Genomic DNA, 25,420 nt, shown 5'->3' with positions numbered 1-25,420 from the left:
CTTACAGCTTGAAATTCCTTAAAAATCAGTATTAGGTCGCTATCTCATTGATGTATACCAATATCTCTTAAATGTTTGAAAAAGAGAACACCAAGTCGTTCTTACTGGTTATCAACTTCCTAAGCAATGGATATTCAACCAATGACAAGACAAGATTTTTAATTAAGTGCATGAACAGTTAATAAAACCATCCAAAATCATAATTAATCTCACATTTTTGTTAGTTGTACAATGTACATCAATTGCAATAACAAATGAACACTGATTTCTGAATTTGCAGTACCATATATAGGATTCTTGAGAAAAGGTGGTTATAACTCTAAAATTGTATACTTTGTCCCTCCCCCAAAAAACAAACTCATTATACACCTTAAAACTTTATTTTTGCATGTAACTGTACAAAGAAAGATAACTTTATCAGCTAAAATGTGTTTTTGTACAGCTATTTAGAAATTTAGAACACAGTCTGTTATCATACACCCGGCCATTTCATAGTTGTAATTGGTTATAGTTCATATAAAGGTGATTACTATCCGACCCAAAGACTGACTATCATCTGATGACCACTGGTGGTAGTGGGCGTATACTGGGTACCAACATCCTCAAGTTGATTTAAGTACCAGTTACAACAGTTTTGACTACATTACTAATTGCAACAACTGTATCTCTAGATGTGTCTTGCAACGACATTCCAAGTATCACTGGTTTTGTGCTGTCTATTTTGGAGAGCAAATTTTTGGCAAGAACATGGGTCAAAGGCTGAAAAAGACAAAGATATTCATGTAGGTTTTGAAGACTTAAAAATATTTCAGGACTAAGACAGGCAATCCTCAATTGTTCCCATGATTATAATTTAAAGATATTGCATCAAAATCAGCCAGTATTTATGAACATTAAGTTTTATTTTAAACAAGCATTCTGAGAGTATTGCATGGCAATACATAGTCCCCTACTGGTTAAAAATTCACTGTACTGGAACAAAATGCTAACTTGATCTATAACTTGTCATGGTGCAATTTATATAACAAATATCAAGTCAATATCTTCAAGCATGATGAAAAAAAGTGTGGAAAACTTATTATTTAAGTTAATTTTATAAGTCAAAGAACCATAACTCTGCAAAAAAATCATCAGACCAGAACAAAAATCCAACTTGATCCGTAACTTATCATGATAAAGCTATATACCAATTATCCATTCAATATCAAGCATGACCAAAAAAAGTGAGGAAAACTGATTATTTGAGTGAATTTTCTAAGTCTAAGGACCATAACTCTGCACAAAATCATCAGACCAGACCAAAATTCGAACTTGATCTGTTACTTGTCATGATATAGCTATATACCAATTATCAAATCAACATCTTCAAGCATGACCAAAAACAAATTGTGGAAAACTGATTATTTGAGTGAATTTTCTAAGTTCAAGGACCATAACTCTGCACAAAATCATCCGACCAGAACAAAATTCGAACTTGATCTGTAACTTGTCACGATAAAACAATACACCCAATATTAAATCAATATCTTCAAGCATGACGAAAAAAAGTGCGGAAAACTGATTTGCCTGACTGACGGATGGACAGACAGGCAGACAGACAGACAGATGGACGGAGTGCAAACCTAAAGTCCCCTTTGACTTCATCAGTAGGGGACTAATAAACACTGATGTTGAGAGCATTTTTTATTTTATGCAAATTCAACCAATCAGTAATCTTTTTTGCAATAGCTGTGGTTGTATTTTATGAGAAGGAAATATATGACATGTTATTAGTCCCCTACTGACGAAGTCAAAGGGGACTTTAGGTTTGCACTCCGTCTGTCTGTCTGTCAGTCCGGCAAATCAGTTTTCCACACTTTTTTTCTTCATGCTTGAAGATATTGATTTGAAAATTGTATATAGTTTTATCATGACAAGTTACAGATCAATTACGAATTTTGTTCCGGTCTGATGATTTTGTGCAGAGTTATGGTCCTTGGACTAAGAAAATTCACTTAAATAATCAGTTTTCAACACTTTTTTTCGTCATGCTTGAAGATATTGACTTGATATTTGTTATATAGTTTACACCATGACAAGTTATAGATCAAGTTAGAACGTTGTTCCAATACAATGAAATTTTAACCGGTAGGGGACTATGTATTGCCATGCAATACTCACAGAATGCTTGTTTTATTTCTGAATTTCTTGAAAATCTTTATCTTTATTTTCTTTCTTTTTTTCCATCAGTTTTACTTAAATGGCTGATATTGACTCATTTTAAAAGTATTAGGATGATCATTGTTGGTAAAATCTGCCAAGAACAAGAACAAGTCCTCATCTGTTCATAACAATAAGATTTAATATAGCAAGGAGGTAGATGGGAGACAAGTCATGACATACATTGTCATCAATTAGCATATATATACCATAGATAGAGTAAATAGAAAGATATTCTATTTTCTACATCAGCATACACGGACAATCCACAAATTCTTACAGCCATTTCTTATCATTAAAATAAGATTAGGGGTGAACATCAATGAGAAAGCAACCCAACAACACCATCAAACAAAAAGCCATCAACATGTCAATATTTAACTTCAATGGTAGATAAGACTGACATTAAGAAAATTAATTATACAAAATCATTTAGACAAAATGCCACTTACTGAAAAGATGTGGGAATTATGACAGGCACATGGGATGATTAGATTTGTTAGTATAAGTACTAATTCTTCCCCCAGTTATCCTAATTGTAGAATAGCACAAAGGTACAGAGTCAAATCTCACTATAAAAACTAGTCAACAAATTTGTTTTTTATAAAAATAGTATTATCCTTTACAGATGGCGTTCACTCCATAATGAAAAATAATAAAATGTACATATACTTTTATTCAATACAAAATAATCAAAGAACACCTGCAAAGTACAGAATCTGTTGATAAAGAAGTCATCTTCCCTTATAATCTATTACCTAATTAGATTTCATAGAATAACTTCACTAACGGTGCAGAACGACACAACCATGTGCAATTCCCATAGTACTTTTGTGCACAGATTTTCAGGGTCAGTACTTAGTACTTAGAAATGAATCGTTGGTGGTAATTGTCGAGAGCAAGTTTTTTTCTAAGGATTCACATTTAAATAATTGTATGAATGTGAGGCTGAATGAAACTTCAATGGTTCAGCAAAAAAGTGCCTTGGTGTAGAAAAGTAAACAAGTCATTGCAGGTGTAAAATATTTTAGAATTCAAAGCTGATATAAGAATCTATCGCTTATGTAAATGTATAGAATACATGTATATGTTGCTGTGGTAATATTAGAGTTAAATAATCTTCAATGAAAGCAGGAAACTCTTCTGTGGTTTATAAATTGTAGTATGCAATTGCAAGAGGTCATGTCTTGATCTCCTGGTAGGTCAAACCAAAGACCTCAAAGTAAGTATTTGCAGTTTCTCTATAGCATGCAGTATAAGGAGTGAGGTCAATGACTATGCTTTGCAAGCTTGATTTTTAAAAATCTACACATCATGTAGGATTAACTAGTACAAATCAGGCTTTATTCTTTTGACATATGTTATTGTCCCAAATATGCATAAAATACTTGGTCATGGATATTCAGCACTCATTGATCAACCAACAATCCTAGCCCAGTTGTTTTTATGAATGAGTTACATCGAATGACCTGCGGTCAATCAGCATAAACAAAGTCATTGAAAAATGGGTTCATGCTGTGAAGTAATACAAACATAAGCTTTGTGACAAAGGAAATGTATCGTAAAATCCATGTATCTAAAAGTCGTCTACTGTAAACCAGCAAATTTTTGGGCCGTCTTTTTTCGCGATTTGTCATCTGAATCTTAATTCGTGATGTTTTAAATTCACAATGAAAGGGTCCTTTACAAATTTTAATAAATGACGTTGAAACACTTATAAAAGTGGTACATGTATCGTAAATCAAGTGTCTGGACAAAGTGAACAGATATTGTCAGTTCATGAATTTAAAATATAAAGTTATTTGATTGATATTACTAGTAAGTTAAATTAAACCTCTATATTTATGTTTGCTTGTAAAAACACAAAAACAAATAAAAGAGAAGAATTGTCTACTTAAGCTTTGAGGATTTCAAGTAATTAATCTTTTGATCATAATAATCTCTGTAGCAGATGCAATATGGTAATTAGTTCAAAAATTATTAAAATGTGTCATTAACTTAACTGTCACGGGTGTTGTTTAATAACAATATCAATAATTTGCACTTGCTCGAGATGACTTTCATTTGAATTCGACTGTCATGAGTTAAAGTTTTGATTTCTGATGCTGCCCTTTATTTATTAAAAAAAGTCTGTAAAATTGTTTTTATAAATTGCTCCAGTTCATAAACCTATTGGTATAGGTTCATGTATGGTCCTCATCCTTTAAATTGATTTTCCTTGAAAAATTCGCACCAGTTCCTTTTATTTTTTGCGTTTCACCTCTTACCGCTAAATTAGCGAATAATAAAACTGCCGCAAAAGTTTCCCTGTTTACAGTATATAAAAGCAATAAAATTAGGCCTACATGGAAAACAAACAACAGAACAAATTAATCTTTTTATCAAATCAATAGCAATATAAGAGAACAGAGTTCCAATGTCCCCCGTCTTGCACATATTTTAACTGTTCTGTCCAAGGACAATAACAAAAAAAAAATGTTTTTGTTCTTTAAAACTTTTTAAAATGATCTTACTAGAGAGTTGAAGACTTGAGAACAATTTCCGATATATTTAATATTTCCAAGGGAAACTCTTTAAAAATATTCGATGGGCTCTTATTTTTAAAATTGTCTGAGACATTGCTGTTATATACCTTTGATATGAATTTGATAAAAATCTGCAAAAATTGTACATGCGAGAGCATTTACAATGCAATTTTCCATAAAATCAATGTTTTAAAGGGGCTTAACACTTTTAAAATAATTGGTCAGTACTGATTTCCGAAACTCGTTAAAGACATTGCTCATATAAACCTATGATATAAGTTTCATAAAAATCTGGCAAGAATTGTACAAATTAAGAGTGCTAACAATGTAATTTTCCATATAATTAATGTTTCCAAGGGGCATAACTCTTTTAAAAATAATTGATCAGCACTGATTTTCGAACTTGTCCAAGACATTGCTAATATAAACCTATGATATAAGTTTCATAAAAGTCTAACAAGAATTGTACACATGACAGCGCTAACGATGCAATTTTCCATAAAATTAATGTGTCCAAGGGGCATAACTCTTTTAAAATTGTTTATCCGCACTGATTTTCGAACTCCTCCAAGATATTGCTGATATAAATCTATGATATAAGTTTCATAAAAATCTTGCAGGAATTGTTCATGTGAGAGCGCTTACAAAACCGGATGGACACCTGCTATTTTCATGTCCCCGCAGCACGTTACGCGGAGGACAATAAATGTATGATACAGATTTCAGTGTGCATGTCATCATCAGTGTTTTGAGGATGATGATGAGGGATGGCTGCTTAACGTCCAGCAGCAAATTAATATGCATATTCAGGACGAGAACATGTTAATGTAATACGAATATTAACCCTGCTTTGTACTAGACCGACAAGCTGAGCCGGATTTTTAACGTGGCAGTTCACAAGGTAAAAGTCTGCAGGAAGACATATCACCTTACCTGGACACATTATTCTGACTCCAAGCTGACCAGTCTTTGCTCTTACTCCTTAATGCTGCAGCAAATACCAATACAAAAGTTTTTCATTTGACCAGGTCAGGGTAAGTGTTTGGAAAGTCAAACATATCAAAACATTAAAAACCATCAAAACTATTGAAGGCCTAAACAGGAACAGCCAAAATCTCCTACATTTAAAATCTAAATTGCAAAAATATTTAGCCAAGTTATGATTTTATGAATTTTATGGATTTGTAATAAAAGAAGCAGGTTCTTGTGTTTGGAGGTGTTTTTTTAGGTGGTGAAAACGGTAAAGTCTGCTAAAAATACTGAGTTTTGTGATAAAAACAACTTCTTGCCCTTGTACACAAAAAGAAAGCTTAAGTTACCATGGCTTTATGCGTCTTTACATTACCTCATCAACGCCTAGTAGAACTCGTGTTGAATACATTGGTTGTCTTCCTGCTTCTTCGTCTAACACCACATCTCTTTGTACTTCTATCTATTCAATAAATAAAATCAAAACCAACTATTATTTCAAGTGCTTTCTGTGTAATACTTTGTTTCATTTAATACAAGTGGTGAGCATCTAAGACTTCTGGATGAATCATTTGATGCTATTCCTAGTGAAAAATATCAAAGATATTGTATCAGACTAGTAATGTATAAAAATATTTTCTTATAGCAGATAAGATGGTATTAAAATAAAATTATGCTTAATAACCTAAATATTTATGTTTTAGTCAACAAATATCATCAACTGGTTCAGCATTCAGCCTTCTTTCTGGTGCGGATTATCCATTACAAAAATCATACTTACATAGGCCATCAGCTTATTTTCAACACTTAAATTTTAAAAGGGGTGCATGCTAAGGCTAATAAATTTGGTTATCCCCTGAAATAATTGATGCGTGTTTTCTTATGCCTTGATTTTAAATTGTAAAGGAATTTCTGATGCACTGTAGACGCCAAGAGATGGCAAAGGTTTACCCTGGTTATAAATTCTGAGTTATCAAGCCCATGTATTGAAACTAGCAATAATATTCAGTATTCCTTTTTATTACATGTATTAACAATGTGCTGATATTTCTATTTTCAATATACAGTTTTTTGTACTGCTTACACATATAGTTTATCTATACTCAGTGGTATGAATTTAACTTACCAAATTTCCAATCTTGTTAAGCTGTGTGACTATAATAAATAGCTTATCACTAAAATGGCTGCAGAGAACCTGTGTATTGTGTCCACCAATTAATTCTGTTGTCTGAAACAAATTTAACTAAACCTTTATCAAGACTAAAGAATTTTGAATATCTATTTTTCATTCCTGAAAAGATAGTATTTTTATTTTATTTTTTTCATCATGGATAAAAGAGTTATAGTTTTCATTTTAATTCAGTCTTTATTTTTCAATATTTATATTTCAGACTTCCAGTGTTTGTTAAATTGAATTAGAGTTAGGGTTATTGCCCTTTGTACACAATCTTATATTGTATACTTACTACTTAAAGGGTTTCAATTTTTACAGCGGATGACCTTGAGGGCATTCCTGTGTTATGTTGCCGCAGACATTTCTACCCACATGACTTGCGTTTTTGACTGATAACCGAACGTGTTTTGTATAAATACGCGGATATCATCGAGTGCAAAATAACATTCCTCATCTCTTGTAATAAATTCATTTCTTCAATGAATACTCATGAAAATATTTTTTAAGAACATAAATAAATATGAAAATGTTTTGTCCTGAGAAATATATATATATAAGTAAAAAAATCATTAATATCTATGCACACGTACCGAAAAATTGTGTTTGCGGATGAATATCACTTATCGCTTGTTATATATTAATTTCATCAATACATATTCATTAGCGGGAGAAATATGAATGCCTACTAAAATCAAACCTATTAGAAAAACGAATTATTACAGAAGAGTGTCCACCATGCACTTGCACTGCACTATCATTAGAATACATTGTAATAGAATAGAATGATGGTATAAATGGATGAAAATTTGCCGGTAGGGTTATTAAGATGATCTGCTATATATATAACTGTTGTACAAATATTAATATAATATATAACAACAAACCAGATTATACTGATAACAAATGATTGTCCCATGATTATATCACTACAATATAATAATTATTACGGTGAGGTTGAATTCTCTGTCATTTATTCATCATCCACACAGGAACTTGTCTCAGAAAAAATAAATGTGGACACAGATGATGCCCCCGCTTGCATATCATATAGTTATAAAGGGACATAACTGAAGAACGGTAAAAGTGACGCTACCCAAATTTGAACTTGATCTGAGTTTTGTGGTAATATGCATTGTGTGTAAGTCTCATAACATTTGGTTGAGGCTAACTTAAGTAGAGAACAGAAACTAAAAATTCAGCAATTTTTCTATTTGTAAACACGCATAACTCTAGAACGGTTGTGTATAAGTTTTACAACATTTGGTTGAGACAAACTAAAAAATTCAGCAATTTTTATGTTTATAAAGGGACATAACTCTAGAATGGTAAAAGTGTTGCCACCTAATTTCGTACTTAATCTGTATTATGTAGTAATAAGCATTGTGTATAAGTTTCATAACATTTTGTTGAGGCAAACTCAAGTTAGAGAACTGAAACAAAAAAATTGTACTTGATCCTTACTGAGTTTTGTGGTAATGAATATTGTGTATAGGTTTCATAATGTTTGGCTGGGGAAAACTTCAGTTACAGAATGGAAACTAAAAAATTTGCAATCTTTCTATTTATAAAGGGGCATAACTCAATAATGGTTAAAGTGACACTACCCAAATTCAACTTGATCTGTGTTTTATCAGTGGAAGTCAAAATTAAACATTGCGTTGTATAAAGCATTGATTGTAGTTGATTCAACTATAATCATGGTCAAAGGAAGATAACTCCAATTTAAAAAATATATTATATAAACTTGATATTTAGAAGAAAATAAAAATTTTGCAATTTTTCCTTTTATAAAGGGGCATAACTCTAGATTGGTTAAAGTGACACCACCAAAATTCAAACTTGATCTGTGTTTTATGGTAATAAGCATTGTGTATAAGTTTCATAACATTTGGTTGAGGCAAACTCAAGTTAGAGAACGGAAACCAATTTCGGGACGTACGGACGGACAAGGGTAAAACTTAATGCCCCCTCCGCTACGGCGGGGGCATAATAATCTATGTACCTTAACCTAACTTTCAGGTATAGAGATATTTTATTTTTTCTGAGACAAGTGCCTGTGACTGTCCACCAGAACTTGCGGTTATCTGATGTTCAGTACTTCAGTACTTTGATTATATCTATATAGCATATTTAATATGTCAGTGTTTAGGTAGCATCCATAAAAATCCTCCAAATGATTTAATTCTTATATCACCTAAGAACCTACATGTAGTAACACCAACATTGGAATTGTTTCCCATTGAAGTTATGCAATAAGTATTCATCATCTACAATTTTTTGCCAAAGTATAAGAATAAGAATAAGAATATTTTATTTTCCAATTGAAGGGCCCTATAAAGAGCTTTTATCACATTACATACAAATACAATAAGATTCGACATCAATTGAGAAACATACAAGAAAACAACACAGTTTTACAATAACTGTTATATAAGGACAGGACAGAACCAGATAATACAAATAACATCTATAAACTATACCACTCAAAATAAGTATACATGGTATATGTATGGCTAATTTGCATTTATTATCTTTGAACTTCTCCTTATTTCCAGATTTTTAGATAAAGTATATATTTCATATAAAATCTCTTTTTTCAAAACATTATTGTGAGGTTACTTCTGATTGAATTTTAATCAACTAAGCGGAATTTTCCTATGCTTATTTGGTTAAATATTTGTTGTAAAGTGTTCTCATTTTCTAATGAATTATTTTTTGTCTGGAAATTTGCTACACATTGCAACAAAATCAATAAGTACAAAATTATTATGCATGGTCACATCAGGAGAAAGCAATGACAATGAAGAAAAAAAATATGAACAAATAATCACACTATATAATTAAAATTAAATCTCTGCATTTGCTCATTTTTTTATGCTTGAACGCATTGTGACTGCAAAGATTTAATTTTAATTAGATTGATAAACAAAAATACTTCAGACAATTCTGTGTCTTTCAACACAAAGTTTCTTAAAACCCAACGTACACTGTAACACATTAATCAATATGAGGTAGAGCACAGGAATAGAGTGAGCTTAGTGCTAAGGAGGAACAACCTGTATTTTATTTATTTTGATACATGATATTTAATATGCTTTTAGTCATAACCATTGATATACAAAAAAAAATTGCCTCAACCTGAAGAAAGAACACAGTGGTTTGTTGAGCATGACCATGACAGTAATTGTCTTCCATAGAAATATCAAGAACAGTTTGCCTTTATTTTAGCATTCCTAAGATTCATAAACCTTACACAAAGAGTTTATATTATGCTGAAGACTATCAATTGTCTTAGTCTAACCTGTTTACCTGTTTTGTTTTCACTGGGAAACTTGAACTTGCACTTGTCATGGTGTTTAATTATGTCCCCTGATTGTGACAAGGGGAAGATAACCATGTCGACAAACCAGAAGGAAAACATGACCGATTTTGTCAGCATTGCTTACGCTTTAACAGTGACAGCAGGCGGATTGCTTGGTTATATTAGAGCAGGTTGATATATTCGGCCATTTCCTACATCAAAATCGTCTTCAATAAGAATGACACACATTAATATCCCCATTTGAAAATGTGAAACAAACACGTCCATCCTCTTGAGCTTTTTTGTCATTTGACAATTTATTTGAGTGTGACTGGAGTATATACACATGTCGATGTGTATATCGTGGACTGACTAACAAGGACCTCAAATAAACTTGATAATATGAATACCAACAGCTGACATGACATGGATCATATGCATAATTTTGAGGTTCCATTCAAGTCTTTCATGTAACCTGCACATGGATTCTGGCATATCAAAAGTCAAAATCTAGGACAAGGTCTAATCTTCTAATCTGTGTTTTTATGACAATGTTAACTGTCAAGTGCTTTGTCTCTCTTAAATGTATTAATATCTATATTGTAATTACTCTACTTTTTGTTTATCAGTGTTTTTTACACAGGCACTAATGTCTTTGAAAAAAAAAATCCTATATACCTTAATCAGAGACATATAATACAATTATATGTCTCTGCCTTAATCAATGGACCTTAATATAGGATTTTTTAAACAGAGAAAAGTGCCTGTGGTTTTTTAATAAAAAATATTATCAGTCCATAAAAAAAAATCTATTGTTAAAAGAAAAACATAGAATGAAGGGAGAAATTAATAGCAATCTTTTTCTTAAAAATCAAAGTCCAAACATTCACTGCACTACAATGGCTACTTTAACGAAAGTATTAAGAGAGATCGATTACAGGGAATGGGACTTTATAATATTGGACTATCATCAATTAAAAACACATAAGCAACACAGCATTGTTGTGATATATAAAGAATTATATGTTTGTCATGTTTGTTGGGATAATCTTTTATCTTGAAAATACAACAAATTTTTGCCATTCAATAAATATGTATTAACACAACATCAAGAACTGCTGATATTTTTTATTTTAAGTTTATTCAGTTTTTAATTGAGAATTGTTTTATTCATAGGAAGTATTCCTTCTCTTGCTGCTGGTGTGGTTTGTGGTGGATTAATGGGAGTTGGTGCTTACCAGACATCACAGGATCCTAAAAACATTGGTCTCTCTCTTGGTGGGTATTTTGTAACTGTATTATCACAAGAACAAGTTTTTGATACTAAGAATCTCTCCTTTCATTTTTGGGAATGTACATTTAAGCAAACTCAGTTGGAGTTATATTGTATTATGCATGTGTGAATGTTACAGAACATGAACATGAAAGAAATAATCACAACCAGGAGCACATACTCTTTTATCATGTTTATGTGTTGTTCCTCAGTTGTCCAAATAATTGAATATTCATTGTCTTCTTGATATGTATTGATTGGTTAATGAATCAACCAATCAATCAACCAACCAGTAAGTTAATCAATCAAACAATCAACAAATCAATCAACCAGTCAATAAAATAACCAATCAACCAATCACCAATCACAATGGATTAAAAGATCATTAAATATAAGGTGCATCTTATTTTTCTTGAATTGAAGAAAAAACAATTGTAGTGCATATCAATAGGTTTTTCGTCTGCTAGCCATTTATTTTCTTCATAGAACAAATATGAATATTTGCACCTCCTGTTTTATTTTTGCTTGTCTGAATGGTTTTGGGGAACTTCCATAGGAAAACAGTGACTTTGGCTTTGTCATATATATTCAAACAGGGGAGCAGGTGACCTAGTTGATTAATAGTAGTGTGTCTATTCATTCACTTCATCTTCAATCATTAGTTCCTTCAATCCTATGAAGTGTATTTCAACAACTAACTAAAAACCCAAGTCCTTTTGTGTTGTTGATCAACATGCAGTTAAATATCTAAAGGGTAAAAATATCCAATGATGTAGATCTTTGCTTTTCTAATTTTTTGAATTGGTAATTGAATTAACTAGTTAAACTGTTGCAGTAGCTCAGATAATTGTGGATAGGGAACTATCAATGAGTTAAGGGATATATATATAAATATATAAATAGAAATTGTAATATAAATAATTATATACTTTGTAGTCACCAGTGCCTTACTGACAGGGGTAATGGGATATAGATTTATGAACTCGGGGAAATTTATGCCAGCAGGATTAGTAGCTGGCTTAAGGTAAGCTATTGTTTTAAAGATAGAAAGGTATATTTATATATAGATTTATAAATAGGTGGACTCTATTTTTTGATAAAAGTCAATATGTACAATCGTATCTATTAAGGGAAAAGTATGACCAATTCACTTTCCAGAGCAAAAGTGGCAAATAAGAAGTATGAACTAAACAAGGCAGCATTGATAAACAAATGAAACTAGCCTGAAGAAAACTTCAAATGTTTATATTTCTGTGTTAATGACATATTAGAAAGGTTTTAACAATACTGAACTTACCTAAATGTTCAAAGCATTCTATTAATTAATATGTAAAATGGTCCAGTGACAAATATAATGGTGTCGTTATCAAATCTTTATTGTAAACAGACTGAAATAGATATAAGAAGATGTGGTCAGGGCTCGACAATAACGCTTGTCCGATTGTCCGGTACCAGAGGAAAAAAAGGTCGGACAAGTAAAAGCTATATCAAGCTTGTCCGACGGGACAAGTTAAATTATTATGCAGAAAATAAATTTAATCCAACTTTGATGAACAAAGTAATTATAAACAAAAAACAAAAAAAGAAGATAAAACACAAGTATTAATTTGACATGTTTACTTGCAATCGATAATTTAAAACTGGTTCTTTGTCAGGTACTTTTTAACAGGTAAAAGGCATACATGTACTATTCTCGGAAACCAGTCTTACTGATCCGAATCAGCGATGCGCTTTGTAGATAAGGTAACTTTACAAGACAGTTCGTCACCAGCTCGGAAACGATTCGGCTCCAAGTTTAATAGACAATTTGGCACCGTAGGAGACATATTTAATAGACATGATTAATAGACAGTTTGGCAACGCAGGAGACATTTCGGGACCAAGACAAATCAGTACCTCGTTTTCCTACCTTATTCTGTTGCTTTATAATAAATACCATACCGTATTTTTTTTAACAAAAATATTTTTTAAATAAAAATGAAGAAATTATTTACCATAAAATTCCCAAATCATATTTGATCATATATAGAAGAAAAAAACAATACTTGCAATACGGTGACCTATAGTTATTAATTTCTTTGTCATTTGGTCTCTTGCAGAGAGTTGTCTCATTGGCAATCATACCTCATCTTCTTTTTTTTTATTGATTGAATTTGAAGAAACTTTTTTCAACTTAAAAAACCAGGATACAAATCCAATGAGTGGAAATTGACAGGCCTATCAGACGGTGCCTCATGTGTAGAGTCTGATGAGACTTTGGCATTGATGAAAACTAGAACATAAGTCCTATGACATGACTAGATTCAGTTGTTCTCGACTCATATTTTTAAAAGGTATTTCAAAAGATATAAATCAAATTCTGTTCTATTGTTTTAATTCATTTTGTTCCTTGAATCAACTTAAAATGCAAAAAAGATTATTATTAAGATTTTTGTTGGACAAGTTACAATTTCATTCGGACAAGTAAGTTTTGGTATGTACTTGTCCTACTGGACAAGTTGGAAAAAAAGTTATTGTAGAGGCCTGGTGGTATGAGTGAAACTCCATCAATCAATTGTCTGCAGATGTCAATTTTAAATACAATGCTAACAAAGTTTGCAAGCAAGTCAACCAAATTTCTGATCAATATGGATTTCAATAATAGCTTTATTTCTTTTGTTAGTGAGTTTATAATGATATTCTGTTAAAAAGCACACCATAGCTCATGTTTTGATTTGTTATTATATACAAATAATCAAATATTATATAAAAATTACTTACCCACAAGTTATCTGTATCATTAGCAACCATACCACATATCATTATTTTTTATATTGCATTTATATAATATATGGTCAACTAAAAAGATAACTCTTGTTGATATATCCTTAGTTAATGCATCATAAAATGAATATTTTTATTTATTTCAGTGTGTTAATGGTGTGTAGGTATGGATACAGATTTATGAAATGATGAACACTAAGAACTATGCAGCAATATTGTTATAGTTATCACTATTATTTTATATGTTTTGAAACCTAAATAGTGTGAAACTTGTCATTTTGATAAATGTCTGTTATGAAATAGTAAAATAACATTCTTATATTAATGTGTTCAATTTATTTTGTGATAGAGGTTTGCCACAAGCAACCAGTTTATTTTTACATTTGAACAAAAATGGAGTTGATAAAAAAAGGGTGAACCATTTGCTTTGACCAAATCCTTTGTCCTTGTTTCATTTACACTCAAAACAATTTTCAAAATTGTTTAAAATTGAAGTCCGATACCTCAATGTGTTTTTAAAAGATTGGGTTCAATTGAAATGCCATACTGCTTGATAATAAGATGGCTGGTTTCATAATTATAAAAAGTTTTCTTTATTTATGAAAAAGGTAAAAATGTTCAGACAATAATACTGATGTCAAGTTTATTGATTTACCAATACAAATATGTAAGTTTAACTGAACATAAGTAAGAATGGAAGCCTTTTCACCAATGTAGAGTATAACAGTTTTTATGCATTGTCCTTCTAGTGCCAAGATATTTATACCCATCCTATAAAGTAGGAGGGGGAGGGGGGATCGGGGGGTGTATATTGTTTTTTTACCTGTCTGTTTTTCTGTCAGTAATTTTCATATCTTGATGCTCTGATACTTTAATATAAAGTCACATATAATGAGAGGAAGGTCTGTATTGATTTTTAGGTTACCAGGTAAAAGTCATGGTCATAGTTAATATAAAAACACTGAAATTTGTACAGAAAAGTGGTTTCCAGATGCTAAATCAAAAACTAAATCTAAGATAGCAACCTTACTTTGTTATCAATACCTCAAAAGACGGTAATTATTACTAAAAATAAACCAACACTTGTGCAGAAAAGATGTTTCCTGATGCTTCATCAAATACTACATTGGGATTGTTAACTTACTTGGATATATGGTCATATATAGTCATATCATATGTTTTTGTACGTCATATCAATTCGTACTATGCATGCTTTTTCAATTGAAATTGTGACGTCACAATGCATTCTTAATAGCACGAAAACCCATGAGACGAGGATATAATGAGAACAATTCAATCCCTCTTGCTTTTAAGGTCAATATGTGCAAGTCACGAGTCATTGTTACTTATGATAGACTGCAATTTGTGCTGAAAAGGGGTTTTCTGATGCTTAATCATATACTACATATGGATTTGCAACCTTTCTTCGAAACATGGTCACATAATAAAGAAGATCTCAATGAATTTTCATGTAAAATGAAAATGGAAACAGGGAATGCGTCAAAGAGACAACAACCCGACCAAAGAGCAGAAAACAGCCCAAGGCATCCAATGTGATGTCACTATTTGTAAGGCCAATGTCAAAGTTACTAAAACAGACAAAAATTTGTGCAGAAAAGTGGTGCTAAGACTATATATAATGTCATTGCAGCCTTACTTGGATATATGTACACATTGTAAAATAAGAAGAACATTCCAATGGTCTAAAAATAGATATGTGTAAGACACAATTATTGTCTAAAAGCATAACAGAAAAGAAAGGTCCAAATCCTGTCATTTTATTTCAAGTATATCAACCAGAATAAATCATAAACTCCATTTTAAACTGATTACTAATTACATGCAACTCATCATTATGCAAGTTGGTTAATAACTGCAATCGTACAACATAAAACCCAGCTAACACGACTTTTCTAATTGAAATTATTTTGGTCCACATAAATTTCACTAAATTTGTTGAGAAAAAATTAAGGACAGAAATTCAGTCCAAATAAAGTTAATCCCAATAAAGTATGCATTATCTGTATCCTCATTGTGCAATTAAATTATCACAGCAATATCTGCAAGCACAAGTGAACATAAGCCTTGCTCCAAATATTATCATGTATAATTTAGTATCATTCTAAAATGATAGTTATAATATTTATATTTATTTTAAATAATGGAGAAACTTTATGGAAACCTTAATGATGATCAATGAATGAACCAGGATATTAGGTCAAGGTCACATAGTAACAATTACATATATTGTAATGTCATCACAAACTTAATAAAATGCTTCGCTGGGCGCAGCTTGATACGACCGCAGAGGTCGAACCCTGAACAGTTGGGGCAAGTATGGACACAACATTCAAGCTTGATACAGCTCTGAATTTGGATTGTGATTAAATATTTGACACAGCATAGGTTTCTGACACAGAAAGAATGTGGTCTAAGAACTTCAATTTTTTTAATTTACCTATTATGGTCCAATGTCCAAAATCAAAATACATGGTTAGAATCAGCATATCAAAGAACCTCATATATTCAATTTTTGTTGAAATCAAACAAAGTTTAATTTTGGACCCCAACTTGGACAAACTTGAAAACTGGTCCCATAATCAAAAATCTAAACACATGTTTAGATTCAGCATATCAAAGTACCAAAAGAATTCAATTTTTGTTAAAATCAAACTAAGTTTAATTTTGGACCCTTTGGACCTTAATGTAGACAAATTTAAAAAACGGGACCCTAAATTAAAAATCTAAAAACACAGTTAGATTTGGCATATCAAAGAACCCCAATAATTCAATTTTTGATGAAATCAAACAAAGTTTAATTTTGGACCCTTTTGACCTCAATATGAACCAATTTGATAGCGGGCCCACAAATAAAAAGTCTAAATACATGGTAAGATTCAGCATATCAAAGAACCCCATATATTCAATTTTTGTTGAAATCAAACAAAGTTTAATTTTGGACCCCAATTTGGACCATCTTGAAAACTGGGCCAAAAATCTAAAATCTAAATACATGTTTAGATTCAGCATATCAAAGAACCCCATATATTCAATTTTTGTTGAAATCAAACAAAGTTTAATTTTGGACCCCAACTTGGACCAACTTGAAAACTGGTCCCATAATCAAAAATCTAAACACATGTTTAGATTCAGCATATCAAAGAACCCCAAAAATTCAATTTTTGTTAAAATCAAACTAAGTTTAATTTTGGACCCTTTGGACCTTAATGTAGACCAATTTGAAAAACAGGACCCAAAATTAAAAATCTAAATACACGGTTAGATTTGGCATATCAAAGAACCCCAATAATTCAATTTTTGATGATATCAAACAAAGTTTAATTTTGGACCCTTTTGACCTCAATATGAACCAATTTGATAGCGGGCCCACAAATAAAAAATCTAAATACTTGGTAAGATTCAGCATATCAAAGAACCCCATATATTCAATTTTTGTTGAAATCAAACAAAGTTTAATTTTGGACCCCAATTTGGACCAACTTGAAAACTGGGCCAAAAATCTAAAATCTAAATACATGTTTAGATTCAGCATATCAAAGAACCCCATATATTCAATTTTTGTTGAAATCAAACAAAGTTTAATTTTGGACCCCAACTTGGACCAACTTGAAAACTGGTCCCATAATCAAAAATCTAAACACATGTTTAGATTCAGCATATCAAAGAACCCTAAGAATTCAATTTTTGTTAAAATCAAACTAAGTTTAATTTTGGACCCTTTGGACCTTAATGTAGACAAATTTAAAAAACAGGACCCAAAATTAAAAATCTAAATACACGGTTAGATTTGGCATATCAAAGAACCCCAATAATTCAATTTTTGATGAAATCAAACAAAGTTTAATTTTGGACCCTTTGGACCTCAATGTGGACCAATTTAAAAACGGGGCCCAAAATCTAAAAACTTAATACACGGTTAGATTCAGCATATTAAAGAACCCCAAGAATTCAAGAATAAAACCCCATTGAAATTGATCAAGAAATAAGCAATTTATACGAAGTATCTTCTTTTGCACAATACTGTGCAATTGAATATTTCTTGCTATTGCGCAATACTGTACAATTGACAAGTTCTTGCTATTGCGCAATATTGTGCTATTGGATATTTCTTGCTATTGCGCAATACTGTTAAATTGAAGATTTCTTGCTATTGCGCAATACTGTGCAATTGAAGATTTCTTGCTATTGTGCAATACTGTGCAATTGAAAATTTCTTGCTATTGCACAATACTTATTATATAATAATTTACACATCCTGTTTGGTGTGTATCTCCTACCATATCATTATTATTTGCTTTTAAATATAAATCAGAAATAACCAACTTAAAATGGAAAATTTTAAAAGTAAAAAAAAGGAAAAAAAGAAAAAAAAAAAAAAAAAAATCCCCCCCCCCAAATTTTTTGAACCCCCTTATGATTCATCACCCCCAAACTCAATCCCAGCCTTCCCTTTGTGGTATGGTACCTTGCAGTACAATTTCAGAGAGATCCATACACTTGAACACAAGTTATTGTCTGGAAACTAGAAAAATGCTTATTTTTGGCCCCTTTTTGGCCCCCAATTCCTAAACGTTTCGGGCAATTACCCCCAAACTCAATTCCAGCTTTCCCTTTGTGATATGGAACCTTGTAGTACAATTTCAGAAATATCCAAACACTTACACACAAGTTATTGTCATGAAACTAGAAAAATGCTTGTTTTTTGCCCCTTTTTTGGCCCCTAATTCCTAAAATTTTGAGGCAATTACCCCCAAAATCAATTACAGCCTTCCCTTTGTGATATGGAACCTTGTGGTACAATGTCAGAGAGATCCATACACTTACACACAAGTTATTGTCTGAAAGTTACAAAAATGCTTATTTTTGGCCCCTTTTTGGCCCCTAATTCCTTAACTGTTGGTACCATAACCCCCAAAATCAATCCCAACCTTCCTTTTGTGGTATTGAACCTTATGGTGAAATTTCATGGAGATCCATTCACTTAAACTAAAGTTAGAGTGCGAAAACCAATGTGTCTTCGGACGACGCCGGACGACGACGACGACGACGACGACGACGACGACGACGACGACGCCAACGTCATACCAATATACGACCAAAAAATTTTTAATTTTTGCGGTCGTATAAAAAGGCCGTTAGTTTTCTCGTATGAATTGTTTCACATTTTTCATATCCTGTCTTTTTATAGCTGACTATATGGTATGTGTTTTTCTCATTGTTCAAGGCCGCGAGGTGGCCTATAATTGCTTATTTACCACTTCACTTCATTTTAACTCTGGTGGATAGTTGTCTCATTGGTAATCATACCACATCTCCTTATTTTTATATTGAACAGTATTTTTCTTTTCTAAATACCATGAAAATGAGATTAAGGCCAACAGAAATTTTCCAGATGGAAACTTCATACCATAAGTCAGTGTGTAGAAGATATGGATTCTCACACCCTTATTCCTTCTGAAATATATTATACACTGGATATTGCTGCAACCAGATAAGCATCACTATGCCTTGTATTTTGTGACATGAGTCTCTTATTATTATATGGAAAAGAGTTCATCTTTATTGGTTGATATATCAAAGACAAAGTTTATGCCATTGGGTTATGGAGTTATAATACAACATGTGAAAATTCTCCTTCCACCATTTCATTTGACTTACAAGTGTGAATTTTCAATGGATGGCTAAACACACTAAACACACAGCTGTATACCCTTGATAAGACAACAGACATAAAAACAAGCATTCTTAAAGTATTGCATGGCAATAGTCCCCTAACGGGTAAAAATTCATTATACTGGAACAAAATGCTAACTTGTTCTATAACTTGTCATGGTGTAAACAAAAAGTAAATATCATGTCAATATCTTCAAGCATGACTAAAAACAGTGTTGAAAACTGATTATATGAGTGAATTTTTCAAGTCCAAGGACCATAACTCTGCACAAAATTATTAAACGGAAACAAAAATTTGAACTTGATCTGTAACTTGTCATGATAAAACTATATACCAATTATCAATCAATATCTTATAAGCATGATGAAAAAAACATTAGATATGATTAATAGTTCTCTAGAATTAGATATGATGTAATACAGTGTATATCTATTTCAAATTATAATGAGATATAATTAATAGTTCCAAATATTTTTTTCTTTCATTTGTCACAAACTAATATAGGTTTGTAACTTATCTATAAAATGTCAACAACTTGTATCTACACAATGTAATGTATTGAAATATATACATTAATAAAAATAGATTATTATCTAATTAAAGGATTTCTCTTTATAATTTTTTTTGATATATACAGCATTCAGAAAATTCGTTTATACAAAATAACAAACAAATCTGCCAAAAAAATCTTCAAATAATTTACCAAAGAATGTCTTTTAAAAAATGAGTTATCTCCCTTTGTACAGAAATATGGTTTAACATAGTACTCTAACATTAGATATGGTCCAGAGTTATGGTCCATAACTCTGGACTAAATCATCAGACTGGAACAAAATTCGAACTTGATCTATAACTTGTCATGGCAAAACTATATACCAAATATCAAATCAATATCTTCAAGAACGAAGAAAAAAAGTGTGGAAAGCTGATTTGCCGGATGGACAGACGGACGGAGTGCAAACCTAAAGTCCCCTTTGACTTCGTCGGTAGGGGAATAAAAATGTAATAAATTTATGATAAAAAATCTTGTAAAGGAAGATAAATGACCTGAATGAATACAGTTATTCATTTTATTGGGGAAATACCAGGTAATCAATACAGGCTATCTAGTTGCAAAAGAATTTGGAGAATAATGGACATCTACATACAAGTTAAAATTTTTTTTAACTGTGTTGATTTTGACAAGTTGTTTTATGAGGGACTATTATATATCAATGATATATAATTGAAGTTGTGATAGTCAATAGTCTTAAACTTTTGGTCTATTTAAATACAATAGTTCTAAATTTAAAACACAATCTTTCTTGAAAATCAATAATTCAGATTTTCAGAAAGTAGGATATGATCATTTTAACTCCCTTTGAAATATACCAATTAAAAACAATTAAATTTTCCACTGATTTTGCAGAAATTTGATTAATTTATAAAAGAAAATTAAAATTTTACTATAAACACATTTAACTTGTAAAATATTTATAGCTCAGTTTACTTGATGATTTATTTATTTGATAAACTAGGAGTTTATTATGTAAATTAATCTGATATGTCTTTATCATTTAAAAAAAATAGCTGGATACATAACAAGTTCAAAATATTGTTCCAGTGGAGACCTTGTGCCTCTGGAGGCTTTTCGGTGCAGTATCTATTTCTAAATTTATTTTCAGTGGTTTCCTCCAGAGGTATAAATGTCTCTGGTTTTTTTTTAAAGACATAAATATAAAAATAAGAAGATGTGGCATGATTGCCAAAGAGATAACTCTCCACCAGAGACCTAATGACAAAGAAGTTAACAACTATAGGACAACATACAGCCTTCAACAATGAGCAAAACCCGTACCACCATATAAAAGGCTCCGAAATGACATTAAATCGAGAAAAACAAATATCATCCCTGGTAAACCATCAAATCTCAACCAAATGTTTAATCGAGAAAAAAGTTTACTGGCACTTCCTGTTGAGATTTTCTGGTACAAAATATCAAAAATATAGATAGGGTAGGTCGACTTTCATCAATTTATTGTCAATCTGTATATATTTTGTTAAACAGGAAATTTTAATTCCATAGATAACTAAATGAGAGCTTGTCTTGTTCATTACTCGGACCAATGTTATTTAAAATGACATCTGAATGACTTTTCTCCCGCAGGTAAGTGCGGCCAGCTCAGGGAGTTCAGTATATAAGTGTTCTTCTTAATCAGTATAAACGTATAATAACAGTATTTTTTTAATTTCTTATGAATTTAATTTTATTAAGCTGAATATAATATAAAGTATGTCAGGTTAAGATTGTCTGGTATCGGTTGTGATATTCTGGATTATTACATTGGTAGCAATGAATTACATTGATTTCCCAGTCAAATAAAAACCGATAATTTCACATGTGAAATAAACGTGGTTATTTCACTCTCTGACGTCATACAACAATAGGCGTTGTCAAGACGTCGATAACGTCGGATCAAAACAAATTGTGAATGCGTAGAAAAAAGATATAGTTCCTTACATTTTCTACATTAATTTCATTAAAAAAAGCCATTTGCCAATGTAATAAAAAGAATAACTAATCAAAGAATTCAAATATCGAAAAATATTCAACTCGTGACAGAACAACACTGATAATTAACTCATGCGCTACGCGCATTCGTGAATTAATGTGTTGTTCGGTCACTCGTTGAATATTTTTCTCTATTTGAATTCTTCGATTAGTTATTATATAAACAATGTTGACTTACTGTCGAATAAAATTTTCAACTAGCTATGTATCAATCGGATGCAACCGTCAACATTCATGAACTTTCTGTATAGTGGTTGTCATTATAACTTGTTTCTGGTTTTGACATTAGTTTTATATGGAGTCTTGTTGGTCTAAAACAGATACTAAAGAGTTGTGTTTTTAAAGTCTAGCGCTGAAGATCGAAAGTCAAGCACAGTACGTATAAAGTTCGGCGAAGTAGATGCAAAGTCCAGCGTTGTAGATCTTAATTTTCAGGGTTGTAGATTCAAAGTCCTGCCTTGCCTCCTAACAAATAAGGCTTACTGTTGTGTCATGTATGTGCATATGTATGGAAACAGCAACTTCCATAGATTTGATCTACAAAGGTAAAATAGAATCTCTTTTAGGTGTTACCAAGGAAACAATTTGCATTTATTTGATACAAAACAGTCTGGATTCTACTTTGTCAAAATCATCTCCCCATTAGCCACCTAATTTTTATAAATATTAAAATGGAAGCCATTGTAGTGATGACGCGCTGTCAATTTAGCGCTTGAAAACCGATAAATTTATCCACATAGCATCATTACGAAATATGCCAGTTGTATTTTAAAAGACAAATGTATCTACTCTAGCTATTGAGCATCATTTAATGTACTTTTATGCATTTGGTCAACCTAAAACTGTTGTCTGATCGGTTGTCAGGGGGAATTTTCGAAAGTTCAAAAATATTTAAAAAAATTCTAATTAAATAATTCGTGGAAGGGCAGACTAAAAATTTTCAGAGGTTGAAGACTAATTACCCTAGATAACACACACAGTTATGCATTTTTAAGATCCACTTGAAAAGTCTGTCGTCAAGTACTTTTAGTAAAAATTTGTTATTCGAACACACCTACTCTGTTGTTATGACTCATTCGAAAGGTATTTCACTTATCCCATATATTTCATTTTTTTAGTACTGTAAATTTTTAATGTTATATCAACCTAGAGCCTAAATATATAAAAAAATAATAGAATCTGAAGCGAGATGATGTATCAATTATTTTTCTTTTATACGTTTGCAAGACAGAATAGTCAACTCAAACACACCGGAATATGAAAAGGTGTACTCGACTTTCTCTTTTCGATGAATTTATTGCCCATTATGGGGATTTTCTCCAAAAAAACTGTCGCCGGGGATAGAGATGCAAATTAAGGCTTTAAAAAAGATCAATCTATTATCTTTCTTTGGAATTTTTTTCGGCGGAATTTTTGCTTATGCACAAAAAAGATCCACATGAATTTGCACCTACCACAATCGACTGTTTTGTGAAAATTTGTCTATAATTTAAAAGTTTACAAATATCTCGAAACTCCATACCATAATTTAAGTAAAAACACATACGTAAGACGCATAAAATCCTAAATTAGGCACATTCATTAAACTTTTAAAGCCCATAGAAACAAATGTAAACAATTCAAATTTACCAACTTGTCCTTTTTTACCTTCTCTAACAAGGAGTTCCATTTCTTTTGTTTAATTTCAACTGGGTTTCCGCCTGAAAATATTGCAAAAAGGGTGATAAAAATGTCACAAATGTCCCCAAAATATGGTCAAAAGTAGAAATTCAATCCATTTGAGTGACATCTTTTCTGAAACCATTGACATTTAAATATAGATGTGAAATAAAAACCACATGCATTTAATATAATTTTTCGATAAAATTGAATTGAGAAGTTTGAGTGTATAAAAAATGTTAAAAACATGCTTCAATAATTTCTGGACTTAATGTCGGTACGGATGTGATACAAGGACTGTCAAACAGAAAAAAAAACTATCTTGATGTTCATATAAAGCCCTTTTGAAAGTTATATTATTCTTCATCTACCTAAGAATAATTTTATTGCACACCAAAAATAGACAATAACTCTTATAAGAAGGCAACTGACAAATTCATATATATGTATTCTGATTTGCAGAATTTGTATTTCTGATCATTTTTGCTTTTTTTAAAGGTTTTTTCTATTTATTATAGTATTCAAGACAATAGACAAAAAAACGCAAAAAAATTGGAAAAATATTGTCAGAAAAGGGCAACAATTTCAGAAGTATCAACTTATTTGTAACTATTTTTGCAATATTTGACTTATTTGTAGATCTTGTCTTAATGATAATTTTAAAGTTTCCATCTATCTATTTTAGTTTCAATATACATGTATTAGGCAAAAACACAAAAAATTGTAACAAGAGGCTGTCAGAGTGACACCAAACCGGATTTTCCTGCAGAGGTCAAACCCTGAACAGTTGAGCAAGTATGGACACTTCATTTAAGCTTAAAACTGCTCTGAATTTGGATTGTGGTTGAATATTTGACACAGCATAGGTTTGTGACACAAAATGAATGTGGTCAAAGAACTGAAATATTTGAAATTGGACATTTATTTAATTACCTACTATGGTCCAATATCCAAAATCTAAGTACATTGTCAGAATCAGCATATCAAAGAACTCCAAAAATTCATTTTTCAATGAAATCAAACAAAAGTTTAATTTAGGACCCTTTGGACCACAATGTATACCAATTTGACAAAGGAGCTCACAATCCAAAATCTCTCAATACATGGTAAGATTCAGCATTTCAAGGAACCACATAAATTCAATTTTTGTGAATCAAACAAAGTTTAATTTTGGACCCTGATTTGGACCAACTTGAAAACTGGGCCCAAAAATCTATTTTTTAAATACAGGTTTAGATTCAGCATTTGAAAGAAACCTATATATATCTAATTTAAGTTGAAATGAAACACAATTTAATTTTATCCATATAT

The 25,420-nt window shown here is 31.3% G+C and overlaps 2 protein-coding genes and 1 long non-coding RNA gene across 3 annotated transcripts in view; 1 reads left to right on the top strand and 2 right to left on the bottom strand.

Moving 5' to 3' along the window:
- The window catches only part of LOC127733052 (uncharacterized), a 146,181-nt gene that overhangs the window by 111,243 nt on the left and 9,518 nt on the right, over positions 1-25,420 (bottom strand). The window contains exon 2 of the long non-coding RNA XR_007996669.1: positions 17,564-19,174. This is a non-coding gene — a long non-coding RNA (uncharacterized LOC127733052). The remainder of the gene's footprint in view (positions 1-17,563; positions 19,175-25,420) is intronic.
- On the bottom strand, positions 362-10,238 carry LOC127733042 (proteasome assembly chaperone 3-like). The gene is made up of 4 exons (XM_052242319.1): positions 10,177-10,238; positions 6,820-6,921; positions 6,070-6,156; positions 362-759 (listed from the first exon to the last, which is right to left on the bottom strand). The coding sequence occupies exons 1-4, from the start codon at positions 10,216-10,218 to the stop codon at positions 613-615; spliced, it is 378 nt and encodes a 125-aa protein (XP_052098279.1). The 5' UTR covers positions 10,219-10,238; the 3' UTR covers positions 362-612.
- On the top strand, positions 10,242-14,525 carry LOC127733047 (transmembrane protein 14C-like). Its single transcript, XM_052242323.1, has 4 exons — positions 10,242-10,359; positions 11,345-11,446; positions 12,378-12,465; positions 14,351-14,525. Exons 1-4 carry the CDS (start codon positions 10,263-10,265, stop codon positions 14,391-14,393), a joined length of 330 nt encoding a protein of 109 aa, XP_052098283.1. The 5' UTR covers positions 10,242-10,262; the 3' UTR covers positions 14,394-14,525.

Source organism: Mytilus californianus, unplaced genomic scaffold (assembly GCF_021869535.1).
Source record: "Mytilus californianus isolate M0D057914Y unplaced genomic scaffold, xbMytCali1.0.p SCAF_1, whole genome shotgun sequence".
NCBI lineage: Eukaryota > Metazoa > Mollusca > Bivalvia > Mytilida > Mytilidae > Mytilus > Mytilus californianus.
Note: the sequence above shows the minus strand (reverse complement) of the source record. Positions and strands in the feature narration are given on the sequence as shown.

Coding starts and splice junctions, on each gene's coding strand:
- LOC127733047 (XM_052242323.1), top strand. CDS start 10,263: ATGTCGACAAACCAGAAGGAAAACATGACCGATTTTGTCAGCATTGCT. Junction 11,447..12,377: donor AAACATTGGTCTCTCTCTTG/GTGGGTATTTTG, acceptor TATACTTTGTAG/TCACCAGTGCCTTACTGACA. Junction 12,466..14,350: donor GGATTAGTAGCTGGCTTAAG/GTAAGCTATTGT, acceptor TATTTATTTCAG/TGTGTTAATGGTGTGTAGGT.
- LOC127733042 (XM_052242319.1), bottom strand. CDS start 10,218: ATGACAAGTGCAAGTTCAAGTTTCCCAGTGAAAACAAAACAG. Junction 6,922..10,176: donor TCCCAGTGAAAACAAAACAG/GTAAACAGGTTA, acceptor AATTTGTTTCAG/ACAACAGAATTAATTGGTGG. Junction 760..6,069: donor TTCTACTAGGCGTTGATGAG/GTAATGTAAAGA, acceptor TGTCTTTTTCAG/CCTTTGACCCATGTTCTTGC.